General features: G+C 42.4%; 1 protein-coding gene across 1 annotated transcript in view; it reads left to right on the forward strand.

Moving 5' to 3' along the window:
• The window catches only part of PRDM5 (PR/SET domain 5), a 137,955-nt gene that overhangs the window by 47,687 nt on the left and 76,677 nt on the right, over positions 1-13,591 (forward strand). The window contains exons 4-6 of the mRNA XM_081304142.1: positions 4,743-4,917; positions 7,885-8,065; positions 9,425-9,546. Of these exons, the coding sequence (XP_081160268.1) occupies positions 4,743-4,917; positions 7,885-8,065; positions 9,425-9,546 (478 nt within the window). The remainder of the gene's footprint in view (positions 1-4,742; positions 4,918-7,884; positions 8,066-9,424; positions 9,547-13,591) is intronic.

Here is a 13,591-nt window from a genome sequence, read left to right on the forward strand (position 1 = left end):
GGGACTGCAAATTGATGCAGTCAATCTGGAAAGCAGTGTGGAGATTTCTTGGAAAATTGGGAATGGAACCACTATTTGACCCAGCTATCCTTCTCCTTGTTCTATACCCAAAGGACTTAAAAATAGCATATTATAGGGACACAGCCACATCAGTGTTTATAGCAGCACAATTCATAATAGCTAAACAGTGGAACCAATATAGATGCCCTTCAATAGATAAATGGATAAAAAATGTGGCATATATACACAATAGAATATTACTCAGCAATAAAATTATGGCATTTGCAGGTAAATGGATGGAGTTAGAGAAAATAATGCTAAGTGAAGTTAGCCAATCCCTAAAAACCAAATGCTGAATGTTTTCTCTAATATAAGGAGGCTAATTCATAGCGAGTTAGGGAGAGGGAGCATGGGAGGAATAGACAAACTCTAGATAGGGCAGAGGGGTGAGAGGGGAAGGGAGGGTACATTGGGGTTAGTAATGATGGTGGAATGTGATGGACATTATTATCCAAAGTACATGTATGAAGACACAAATTGGTGTGAATATACTTTGTATACATCCAGAGATATGAAAATATGTGTAATGTGAATTGTAATGCATTCCTCTGTCATATATAAATAAACAAAATTAGTTAAATAAACAAAAACAAAATATGATGTTTGATAAATCGTTTGAAACCAATTGTCAAACCTTTAATTTTCTCGTTGGACATGTAGACTGTTGCAAAGTTTTGATATTACAAACAACTAAGAATAGAAATAATTAGCCAGAGAGGATGTGCAAATGAAAATAAAATAGAGCAAAATGAAAGGATACTTACAATTATGGAAAACTCAAGCTGGGTACAGTGGTGCACACCTACCATCCCAGTGACTCGGGAAGCTGAGAGAGGCGGATGGTGAGTTCAAAGCCATCCTCAGCGATTGAGTGAGACCCTGTCTCCAAATGAAAAGGACTGGGGACGTGGCAGTGGTTAATTGCCCTGAGTTCAATCCCCAGTGCCACCAAAAGAAATGAAAAGAAAAAGAATTCAAAAGTATGGGCAGCAATGCAAAGATGAATAACAATCATAAAATCACTCATTGTATGGCATATTCAAATTATAATTCTGTAAAAACCAGTAACTGAGGAATGTTGCTTTTGAGCAGAGCAGAGCAGAATGGCAAAGAGCTTTGTGTTTTCATAAAATCAGCTGTGTCCTGAGGCAGAACCTTAAAATCAGCTGTGTCCTAAGGCAGAACCTTACGTGGATGTTGGCCCCCAGGTGGAGTCCCAGGGAGGCAGCTGGTCCTGAGGCCCAAACAGCAGTGATTCTGCTGTGCAGGGGCCTGTTCAGGGGAGTAAGCCGGGAATGGAAGGGATCGGTAGGTTACCCAGGAATGAGTGTCAGGATCAGAGTGTGAACTGTTAGGTTCCTGGTTTTCATGTCTGTGAACACTTCAAAGAAATTGGCACAGGCTCATCAAAATTGGTTGGAGATCATCTAGAGCTTATATATTATTATGTTAATTAAAATATTATAATAATTATGATATAATTATTCTTCTTGGTATTAAAATTTTATTTTAAGTATTTGCAGGTGTTCCATATCTGGGATGATGGGGCAAATGGATTAAAGTGGCTATTGGATATGGAGCACAATGTTGTAGCTAGGCTAGTGACAGGAAGGAGCTGATTTGAGTCACAGAGCACATAAGCCCTGTTTGGATCCTTTCTGGTTGGGCCTGGGATGAGCCCACACATGGCAAAAATAGTTCCACAGGACTCCAGAGATTAGGGACTGCTGGGGTCTGAGAGTCAGAGGGTTAGAAGGAGGAGGATATAATGGAAAGTTGTAGGAACTGTGGGCAGAGTAAAAGTGAGTGCAGTGTAGGTGTGTTAGTTAGCTTTGAACTACTGTGGCAAAATACTTGCAATTCTGTCATAAGGAGGAAAGGTTTATATTTGCTTATGCTTTCAGTGGTGTCAGTCTGTGTTTGTCTGGCTTTGTTGCTTTTGTGTCTATGGTGGGAGTACAGGTTGGAGCAACTCAGCTGACTCCATGGTGGCCTGAAGAAAAGAGATTGAAAAGGTCTGGGGTTCCAGTGTTGCCTTCAAGGGCACACCCATAATGACCTCACTTCCTCCCATAGGCCCCAGTCCCTCAAGGGCTGCCTAAGAATACCTTGCTTTTTCCTACCAGGCCCCTTGGCCCCGGTGGACAGTGGTAGGGCCTTCCAGTGGAAGGACACCCCTGTTAATGCACAGGTGGGTTGTGGCTATGTCTCTTCCTGTGGTGACCCAGCTGGGCAGGGGGCTGGTCTCAGAGCAGTGGTGCCACTCACTCCCATTGTCCGCTTGGCCGGGGTATTAAAATGGTGCTTCATTACAGAGCACCCTGATCAACGTGCTGTCTTCAGACTACAGTTTAATATTGTAAGGTCCTTGGGCTGGGGTTGTGGCTCGGTGGTAGAGCGCTTGCCTAGCAAGTGCGAGGCCCTGGGTTCATCCTTAGCACCACGTAACAGTAAATAAATAAAATAAAGATATTGTGCCCAACTAAAATACAAATATTTTTTTAAAAATATTGTAATTTCCTTGCTTTGCATCTGGGCGGCCATCGTAAGTAACAGCCGCTGTTTTCCTGCCCAAAGGTGTAGTGCCACGCCCTCAAACCTTGGCTGCTGTATTCTTTCTCACCAAAGGGCAGACCAACCCCAAACTTAATCACCCACTGTAGGACCCACCCAGCTCTAATTCCTGAGCCTCCCCCATAAAAGCCCCAGAACCCAAGCCTGTGTTGCCTCTCTCCACTATGGAGAGAAGGCCTTTATTTGTCACCTCTGACAAATAAACTCTCTGTGTGTATCTCTGTCTGGTCTCCATCTTTCACTTCTTGCTTTCCTGTTTCCTGGTTCCCTGCTTTCCTTTCAAATATAGTCTTATCATGTTTCAAAATTAAAATCTTCATATTTTGAAAGCCATCACAAGATTAACGACCACTGTGCTCTCTAGAAAGAGGTTTCAGTCAACTTCTTGGATATTGATCAGATAAGCACTAAGATTTATAACACTTCTGAGGTCTTTACTGGGTGAGTTCTTAGCTGCTTTGAGGAACCCCCTCAGCCAGTGTTCTCCAACCCCTGGGGAGTCCACTTCTGATTTAATTTAAAGAGACCTTTTGCTGAAAGTCTATGCTTTTTGCTTATTTTTGATGCACCATGTGTAACAATTATATAGAAGTTAATTTAATGTTGTTAATTAGAAATAACTTGTGTGTTTCTGGATTACAGAATTCAAAAACTTCCAAGATGTTCCTGATATTACACGAACACTCTTTAATTAACTGTATCTAATGGGTAGATTTCTTTCAGTGTTTTGAACCTTTGAATCAAGCCTCCTTTCCATAATTTTGGATGCATATAATCATCATTTCTGTCTCTTCCATAGAATTTTAGTTTTTTTTTCTGTTGAAATTACAAAGTAATCTCTCCTTGTTAAAGAGAGATTAAAAAAAAATCCAAACTAGGTCAACATCAGAGGTAGACTAGCTCCTTTCCCTTCCTTCGAATGATGGTGTATGAGCAGCTTGAAGCCCCAGGTTTGGTCTGCTCAGGATCCAGGTGCACATGCACCTGTTCATTCATTACACATACTCATTCCTGTGCTCTTCCTTTGCTCCCTTACCCTCTCCCTCCTGCTTCTGCTCTATGTCCTGCTGTTCCTCCTCCTTCATACATTGAAGTCAGGCAGGTGTTTTCCTGTGCCTCATTGAGTTTCCTGAGTGGAGCTTATTTTCTTGATCTTTCCTTTCTTTGCCCACCATGAAGGCTCAATAAATTCAGGCTATGCTCTGCTTCTCTTGTCCTCAGCAGCCAAACTGGGAACATTTGCTCAGCTGTGTAAAAGAGGCATTCTGGCACTTCCTCCTGGCATAGCCAGCTAAGTAGCCCTGTTCTCACTTCCCTGGTGATGGGCCCTGGCCTGGAGTGACATTTTGTACCAGTCGATTCCAATTGTGATGTTTCTCTGGGTTTCATTAGAAAGGTTCTGCAGTGTTGCTCTTCTGTGTCTGTTACTGGCTGAGGTTTCCTCTGTATTAGTTATCAATGGTGTCAACTGTCTGATTGCTATCTTCTGAATTTTCTAAAGTAATCTTTTGTATGTTGATGGTGGAATTGTTTACTCTTTTTTATTTCAGTGAGGTTTGGGAAGGTTGATGTGGTGGGGTACACATGACAGTTCAGTTGTCCCCTCAAACCCCCTAAAGATCTATTTTTCCTGCTATTTTTGGTCCTGCATTTTGAATATTCTTTCAGGAAAATAATTTGTTTGCCATTCCTCTGGTTTGGATAGGAACTTCAAAATTTTTTTTTCTGTTCCAGTTTTGTATTTAATGTTAATCATAATGAAATCATTGGTAAGATTTCTGCTATTTGTCTGGGTTTGTAAATGGCACTATTCTGTCAAATTGCTTTTATGGACCTCCGCAGAAGACCAGTTAATGTTGCAAAATTTTCTTTAAAAATATGTATCATTTTCCTTATTTCACTTCAGACATAAATGCACTATATTTACATAATATATATTTGTATATTATTTGCCAGATGAATGAACACTGTCACTTTCCATTTTCAGTGTCTAGATCAGCTGAGGATATAAAAAATGAAATGGTATCTTTTGGTGGGCACATGGAACTCGGTATATCTTAAAACAGTTTCTTAATTGTCATCTTCATTTTTAAAAAACTTTGTTTCAGGAAGGAGAGAACATCTTCTATTTGGCAGTGGAAGATATAGAGACAGACACAGAGCTTCTAATTGGCTACTTAGACAGTGACCTGGAGGCGGAGGAGGAAGAGCAGCAGATTGTGACTGTGATCAGAGAAGCAGCAGCTGAAGATTCTAAAGGCCAGTCATCAGCTGGCAGGAAAGGTATCACATCTCTGGTGATCTGAGAGAACAGAAGTTGTAGAAGAAGGTGTTTGAGCTGTTTGAGTTGTAGTCTTGTTATAATAGGGTGTTGATGAAATAGTTTTTGTCAAAAGCTCTCTCAGAAGGCATCGTCTGTGTGCTCATCTTTTATGTAGGAAAAGGGGTTGGGAGAGGTGACAGATGTACCTGTGGGATGGCCAAGGTCCAGGGCTGCCAGGGAGTCCCTATGTCGCACCCTGTCTCTTGTGAGCTGGGGTGACATGCAGTGGGATCTTTGCACCCTTGCCCTGGTGCTGCCTCTCACCTGCCTCAGAGCTGGCTCTTGGAAAGTTTTCTTCTTTTCTACACCTCGGGGGAAGGTGAATGCAGAGGTGAGGTGTGCTTTGCTCACTGGGCTTTGCTCTAGTTTGGGATTCTTTGGGAATCTGGAACTTTTGGAGGTCTTTTTCTGCTGTGATGTAGAAGCCAGCAGGACTAGTGGTTTGTCCTAGCTTGATGCTAGGTAGGCTTCCTGAGCTGCTTTCCTGGAGGTTTCTGTGCCTGTGTTGCTGGCCAGAGGCATGAGCGCTGCCCCCAGTGCCAGTGTGTGCTTCTGTGTTTTATGTGACTATTCAGGAGGTAGGTAATGACAAGCTCGGTCTATGATGTTTTTCAAATATGCCTTCAGCTGTTTGGATTTGGAGTGACAGCAATTTTTTTTTTGATTACAATAAAATTCCAGTTTATTTTTGGACAACATTGTTTCGTACATACATCAAACAGGCAAAAAACAAAACAAAACAAAACAAAAAAATCCAGTAACTTCATAGACAAAAAAAGAAAAAAGAAACATTTTTATCTTTGGTCTTTTGAACCATGATTTCCAAACCAACTACTTACAGTAGAGCTGAAGTAAATTCACAAAAAAAGTTACTCGAATGCTCAGAATTAAGATTTTTTTGTTGTTTTCGCTTTTTTTACGAGTTTTTTTTCCTCCTTTGAGATCATAAATGAACATGGTCACACCACAGGTCAGAAAGAAGTAGGACAGAAAATGCTCCCAAGGCTATTTTGGTCATCTGAGATCATGAAAAATGGCTGATCCCTAACAATATGCACAAAAATATAAAATGTAGATTAAAAATACAAATTTTTCTTTTTAAAATTACTTTTAAGAAAATAAGCAGAGCCTTGGAAGGTTTGGTTCTTTTTTTCCTGCCTTGTTGCAAATTTATATTGTGGTTTTGGTTGGGTGGTGAAGAGCAGGTGTCATCTGTGGGTGGCACTGCCTACAGTGGACAGGTACTGGGCCTCTCTACTCAAAGGTGACCACATTTACATTTGGAGACAGGAAGTGGAGGGTGAATATGTCATGGTGGTCTCTTATTTTTCATTTAATTTTCTGTTTTTGCTGTCTGGTCATCCTTATCTGGATATCTTCTGCTTCTTGGTATCAACATCATTATCAGCTCCCCATTTGCCTGTAGCTGCCTCAGCCTCCTGATCTTCATCTCCATCCTCTTCCTCATCATCACCTTTCTCCTCCTCCTCTTCCTCATCTTCATCTACATCATTGTTAGCCTCCTGCTCCCAATTTTCCTCATTAGCATTCCCATTAGCTGGGGCATCTCTTCCATTTTCTGCCTCCTTCACAACTTTCTTCTTCTCCTTTAAGTCCTTGGTGGTGATCTTGGAGCTAATGTCTACGCTATGTCTGACATGGTGGGGCCTGCTGGTGATCTGATGCAGTGGGTTAAAAAGGAAACTGAGTTCAGGGACTTTGGCAGTAAAGCCGCCAGAGTATGCATTGGTTGTGGTGAGCAGAGAGCTGGACCCAAGAACAGTGCAAAGATGGCTTTTCAGAGCAGCCACTGGGGCTGTATTATTTTATTTATTTTTCTCCTTTGCCCTAGGGCTTATTATTGTATATGTTATTTTAATTTAAAAATAACTTATCCTACTTCTGTTTTAATGCCCTGATTTTTGCTATTATCAAAATATTAGTTGTCATTTTTGTAATAAGAATTAGCAGATACTTAAAAATATTTTTTTAAGGGGCTGGGGTTATAGCTCAGCAGTAGAGCACTTGCCTTGTACATGTGAGGCACTGGGTTTGATCCTCAGCACCATATAAAAATAAATAAAGTAAATATATTAATAAAAGATTTTTTAAATGTGTAAACCAGGTATTACTTTTTGTTGCTATTTTCATTTTGTAATTCTTAGTGACTCATAAAAGCAAAAAAAAAAAAAAAAAAAAAGCAAAATCTCAGCAAGAGAAACAAGAAGCCCTGACATCTGACAGTGGAGAGTTGGGTTAAATGAATTTGCTACCTTAGGGTTAAAAAACATACCTGGCCTGAGAAGATGTTGGAAAAGCCTCTACCATTTCCTGTGAAGTATGACAGTAGCGTAGCTGTTCTTCTGCTGCACAAAGACCCTTGGCCCTGGAGCCCCAGGGGAGCCGTGGTCTCTTCTGGATGGGATCATTGGTCGTTTTTATTTTCCTTACATTTTCTGAGTCTGGTATTCGAAAGGTGGAGTTACATGGCACACTGAGGGACTTGGGCAGAGCCCTGCAGGTCCTTCTGCTCCTATGCCCTGGTGGCAGTCTTTCCACCTGAGTGTCACCCCCTTGTGCTTCAGTACAGTTTGCCTCCACTGCACTTGTCCTTGTGAAGCCAAAAGTGAGCCACAGATGGCCTAGTTCAGGGAGGATTTTGTAGTTGAAGACTCTGATCTGGACAGTTAGCATCATAGGGTAAATTAAAAATTCAATTTGAATTTGAATTAATTTGGTGAAACACAAGTAAATTATTTTAGAAAGAATGTATTTCTCTCCAGTAATACTTCCTGTTATGTTTACACTTAATGTTCATAGACATAAAAGAGTTCATGTTATACTTAGTTAATTTGATTTCAAAGCGGGTGCACAAGCTTGCTGCTCTTGCTCTGAACTTTGGCCTCACTAATGCACTCCTTGTCAAGGCGCAGATCCCGTTGGCTGCACAGAGGACTTCGCCTGCCCACAGTGTGAGTCCAGCTTCCCCAGTGCGGAGATTCTTGCTGAGCACCTCCAGATGCTGCACCAGAGGCCCACCGAGGAGAAGGAATTCAAGTGCAAGATCTGTGGGAAGAAATTCCCAGTCCAGCAGGCCTTGCAAAGACAGTGCGTACACCACAGAGCATCTGTTGTGTCTGACCTGACTCGTGGAGGGGTGGGGTCCCACAGTGGCAGGCACCAACGTCTTTTCTGAGTGTAGCATATTATTTTTTACATGTTTGGATTGTGAAGTTGAAGTAAGCATTGCTGGTGTCGATTGTCTTTGTCCACTTAATGACTTGGCCTTGTTAATTGAGCTGCATGGTTCACTAGCTGACATCCAGATATGCATGATGGAGCCAGGGCTTGAGGTGGCACAGCAAGTCTCAGTCAGCTCCACTCATGTCCCCTCTGGAACCAGCTGAGAGTTCAAGGAGTGCAGATTTCAGAGTGTGAGGAATACACCGAGGTTTTGGAAAGCACTGTTTGTTCAAGAGCAGTCTTGGAGGATAATCTAGAGACAAATAGATCCAGAATGTGAGAATGTGATAAAGTTAAATGATCCTCTACTCTAAACTACTTACTGTGAACTCTTTATTACTTTAGCAATGTATGTTAATATCATGTAAGTGATCCTTGTCTTTCACGGGATCATGAAACCTATAAACTTATATTTAAGTAAGCATTGGTAAGAAATCATTAACACAGGTTAAACGTTCCTTTTTTTGGTTTTGTTAAAGTAAAATTCTAAAATATGCCATTTCGTATTGAGACCATTTCTATGCATTAGATACATCCATTTTTGCTAATAAAATTTGAGAATAAAATGTTTGACTTAAACTTAGTAAATGTTTAAGAAACCAAAATGTTTATGATACCAAGAGGTTAAGCATTTAGAGATTCTGTTGCAGTTTCTTAAGGAACAGTCAAGCCAGGGCCTGGGTATGTCCTGGTAACACTGCAGTCCAGTCAGCCGTATAGGACAGTGTTCCCTGGTCCCCCAGAGATACCTGTGCTGAGCTGGAGCCTGTTGAAACAAGGTGCTAGTGCACATTGAAAAAGAGGACAGAGGAGCCAGGAATCGCTACCATGGCTTTCCTCATGATGGGCCTCTTACCCCTGAGGTCATAGTCCCTCTCTCTTCCTCTAGTGCTCTTGAGTGCACAGTGGGCAGCAGCCTGGAAGGCCTTGCCCAGTTCCCAGTGCTCTGTCTGCCCTTCTTCAGCTCAGCACTGAGGTTTCATCTGAGTTACCAGCTGGCTGTTACACAATTTGGGTCATTTTGCATGTGCAATCCCTTGCTTCTCAGGGACTCAGTATTACGCTAGTTAAATTGAAGAATTTAAGCCTTCTTTCTCCCCTGCTTAGATAATGCATGAAATGACCCCAAAACTCTTGTGAGATGTGTGGCAAAGGCCTGGGATGATGGCTACGTGTCATGCTGTGCACTCACAGTTGCTTGTCCCCTTGCTGGTTGTCTTGTAGCTCTGAGCAGCACCAGGAGATGTGCCGTGGGGATGCCAGGTTCGTGTGCAGGGCTAACAGCTGTGGGAAGAGACTGAAGAGTAAAGACGCCCTGAAAAGACACCAGGAAAATGTCCATGCTGGTGAGCAGCTGGGGAAGCCGCACTCCGCTCCGCCTCACTTTGGGAGACTCTTCCCACCTTGCACAGATGAACAGTTTTTCTTTCACTGAAAGCTCCTCCTTTCAAGTTGATCTCAGTGGCATTTGTTATTTTCTTGTCACTAAGCTTGGGTCTGCTTGTGCCTGGTAATTAGACCCACAAAGCATTAATATTTCTTGATGATCAATCTCATATTTCCACATAGGAAATTGCCTTCTCATAAATTGTTGTCAAGTATAGATACAGTTTCAAACTTCAAGTGATGGATGCCCTTTCACCTTAATATTTTTTATATTTAATACAATTTTAATGCTTATTTTCTTGTATATTGAAGAATATTTCTAACTATATTTTGACATGGGAATTGAATACGTTTAGGTGAATAAAGCAATGCTATTTGAATTCCTTCTAGTGGCTAGCTAATCAACAAAACAAGTATAAAATTCGTCACTTGGATCTTACTGCTTAGCACTTGGTCGGTGGTCATTGGTTTGCAGACTCAGCCTGTCATAGGTAATGATCCGCGGGCTGCTATCCCCCTTGCCATGCCTGGGCTATCAGGAAGTGGGCACGGTATAGCTGGTTCCTCTTGTCTCCTCTCACATTCGGGGAAAGGTAATCAGTGCCCAGTGTCTGAACCTCGTTCTTGTGTCTGTTGTCTCTGAATCCAGCTTGAGTAAGGCAGGCAGAGGTCATGAGCATGGCTACTGCCTGCTGACAGCAGCTCTGCTGGGGTGTGGGCTGCACACTGTGCTGGCAGGCAGTCTGGGAGGTGCACCACAGCTGGTGCCCGTCGCCAGGACTTCCAGGTGTTGTCTGCTGTCTGTCCTTTAGAAGAACGTGTGGCTGAAGTATGGCAATGACATTTTTCTGAATTCAGGTCTACTGGGACCTTCTCCATGATCACAAAAGGCAAACATAACTTTTTCATAGAATTGCCTTCATAGTTTTTTAAAATGCTGTTCTGATTAAAGTGCTGTTCTTAATTTTCTGCATCTAGGTCTGCAGTGTGGTGTAACAGAGCTTTGATGTCAGTTTTTTTAAAAAATATTTTTATTTATTTTTATGTAGTGCTGAGGATCAAACCCAGTGCCTCACATGTGCAAGGGTAGCTAGTGCTCTACCACTGAGCCCCTGGTGTCAGTTAAAATATGTATATGTATATATTGTTGATGAACAACATAATATCTTTATTTTATTTTTATTTGGTGATGAGGATCAAACCCAGTGCCCCATTCATGCCAGGCGAAAGCTGTACCACTGAGCCACAGCCCCAGCCCTGAAGTCAGTTTTAAAGTCCATTTAAGAAGCCAGATGAGCATAGAAACCCTGTAAATCTGTGTTCCAAGTACTGGGCCTGTGCCCTTTCTGCTGTGCTGTGGGCATAGTTGTTTTTTTTTGTTGTTGTTGTTGTTGGTAGTGGTGGTACCTGGAATTGAATCCAGAGGTGCTTAACCACTGGGCCACACCCCCAGCCCTTTATTGTATTTTATTTAGAGACAGGGCCTTGCTGAGTTGCTCAGGGCCTCGCTAAGTTGCTGAGGCTGGCTTTGAATTCACTATCCTCCTGCCTCAGCTACTCAAGTTGCCGGGATTACAGGCATGTACCATGTGCCCAGCTGTGGGCATAGTTTTTTGAGGTTTCTTGTAACTGGCCTTGGATATTATAATATTGCAGTTTCTGGAAATTCAAGGTGATTTTGTCAAAAATAATTCATAAAAGGAAATAGTTTTGTTATTCTTCTTTCCATTTTGCAGATTGTGTGAAATGTGAAATCTTAGTGTTTAGGAAGAATATTCAGTGCTTTTGCTGGGTCTGGCACATGAGTTCAGTGTCTCATGCATGGCCTCTCTCTTGCCTTCTCTCTTCTCTGAGAGCCATGAAGACATTTGGGACAGAGCATTCCCTGCTGAGAGTGGCCAGTCAAGTACCGCTCCCATGGTTGTGGATCCTTCAGTACAAAGGGACGAAGGGATTCCAGGGTGCACAGGGTCTGTAGCTCCTGCTGCTGATGGGAGATGCCGAGAGAGTGTGGGTGTGGGCCACACTTCTCCACAGAGGCTGTGCATGAGGTGGGCAGGTCCTTGGGCTAGCTCCTAAAGGTACTTAACCTGCAGGGAGGGTGCTGTGGTCCTAGAACCTGGGTGACCAAGTGTTTGGGGCAGTTGAGGATTTCTTTCATGGTCACCACTATGGAATGTGTTTCTGAACATTTTTCTTTTTGTCTGGCCCTAGGGGTTGAACACAGGGCCTGTGCAACAGCCTGACAAGCCCTCTCTAACTGAGCTGTATCCCCCACCCAGCTGAGGATTCCTGACAGCCGAGAGTGCAAGTCAAATACCAGATTCACTTGCTACAGAAAAGCCACAGTGGCACCAGGGTCTAGTTTGGGTTTGTGCAGGTGCTGCTGTCCTGGAACCTCTGGGAGCTTGTGGAGTGGTGAGAACCTCTACACTTAGCCAAAAGGGGCCCACAGTCCAAGGGGCTGCTTCTGAACCCATTTCCTGCCCTTCTCCTTTGCTAGGTCCTATGGATGCTGGTGAGGAGAGTGTGATTATAGGAGATGATCTGTTTTCATAGCCACAAGCTTTTTCTGCATTTTTTCCCAAAGGAACTGAGATTCCAGATCTCAGTGGGAGAGGAGATATGAGGAGGAGGAAAAAGACTAGAGAGTGGGCAGGGAATGTGGTAGAGCTGGGGTGCTGAGTGAGGTGAGAGGGCTGCCTGAAGAAACCCACTTCTCTGCCCTCTTCCTCCTGCACCCACTGTAGGGAAGACAGGGCACAACCTTAGGGAACAGCCACAGTGCCGGATGGGGCAGGGGTGAAAAGGAATTCTGGGTGGAAGATGGGCAGTCCCAGCTGGTGGGAGCTGGAGAGGGAATGTTCCTTCCCAGTGGCCCTTTAGGTGGCTGTGTGTACGGAGAGGTTGATGGACATGTGGCAGGTGTTCATGCAGCTTGGGAGCCTTTTCTTAATCAGCAGCGCTCCTCCTTGTACAGCACCAAGGATGTGTTCTTGGCTGCAGTGCTGGGCGTGGTGTGGATGTGCTGCTACTCGGGATACCTGGAAATTCAAGATGAAAATTTTTATTCTTTTTTTATTAAAGTATGTTTTTCTTTTATAAACATTATCCTATAACAAAACCAAACTGTTTCATATTTCCGGTTTTGCTTGCTTTGGATTTGCTCCAAAGTAATAAAGAAGTGGGGAGAGGGGAGTATAGGTTGGACAGGAGCAGGTTTGGTCTGCCATGGTCAAGTGGGTAATGGGCCCACCGTTCACTGTACCATGTATTTACTTTTTGTGTATTTGAAATCAGTTAAAAGTTGACAGATCATTTTGTGGCTCTTTGTGGTGATAAAGATGATACTGTTACTGTATCACATTTAATCAATCTTTTCACATATTTTATCAAGTCTTTTCATTTCTATAACCACTGTGAAGCTTGTAAAATGAACCACTATAAATTTAATCCCTATATGAGAAGACAAAAGTCAGTTTTGTTTTGTTGTGGATTGTCAATATAATGTTTAATCCTGCTTGATTTTATCTTATTCTATTTCCTAACATTGATTTGCTAAAAAGTATGCTCATAGATTTTGTTAAAGTCTAATGATAGAATAATCTAATTTATGAATTCCATCTTTATAACCCTATGAGATGAAATAAAATATTCTATTGAAATATAAAGGGAGTAGAAAAAAACAACTTGTGAATTGATAATTCAGTTTTTCCCTTCATAAGCGGATTTGGCTCATTACAGCTTTGGCTTGATAGTTCATAGAGATGTGCGATTCTTGGTTAGGACATGGGAAAGGGAAAGAGGTCTGTTCCATGCACATAGAAGACAGAATATAAGTGGCATATCTCTTACATTTAAAAGAAAGGGTCTCAAATACCACTCGCTCTTTATGTGAGTTTGATGGATGGTTCTCCCTCCGATATGAATGGATGCTGGCGCCTGAGTTATGGGGTGGAATTTCATACCCTGTTGAAACTCCCTGTGGTGCCCCTTATTGTCTCA

Source organism: Spermophilus citellus, assembly GCF_964194105.1.
Source record: "Spermophilus citellus genome assembly, chromosome: 8".
In the NCBI taxonomy this organism is placed as follows: Eukaryota; Metazoa; Chordata; class Mammalia; order Rodentia; family Sciuridae; genus Spermophilus; species Spermophilus citellus.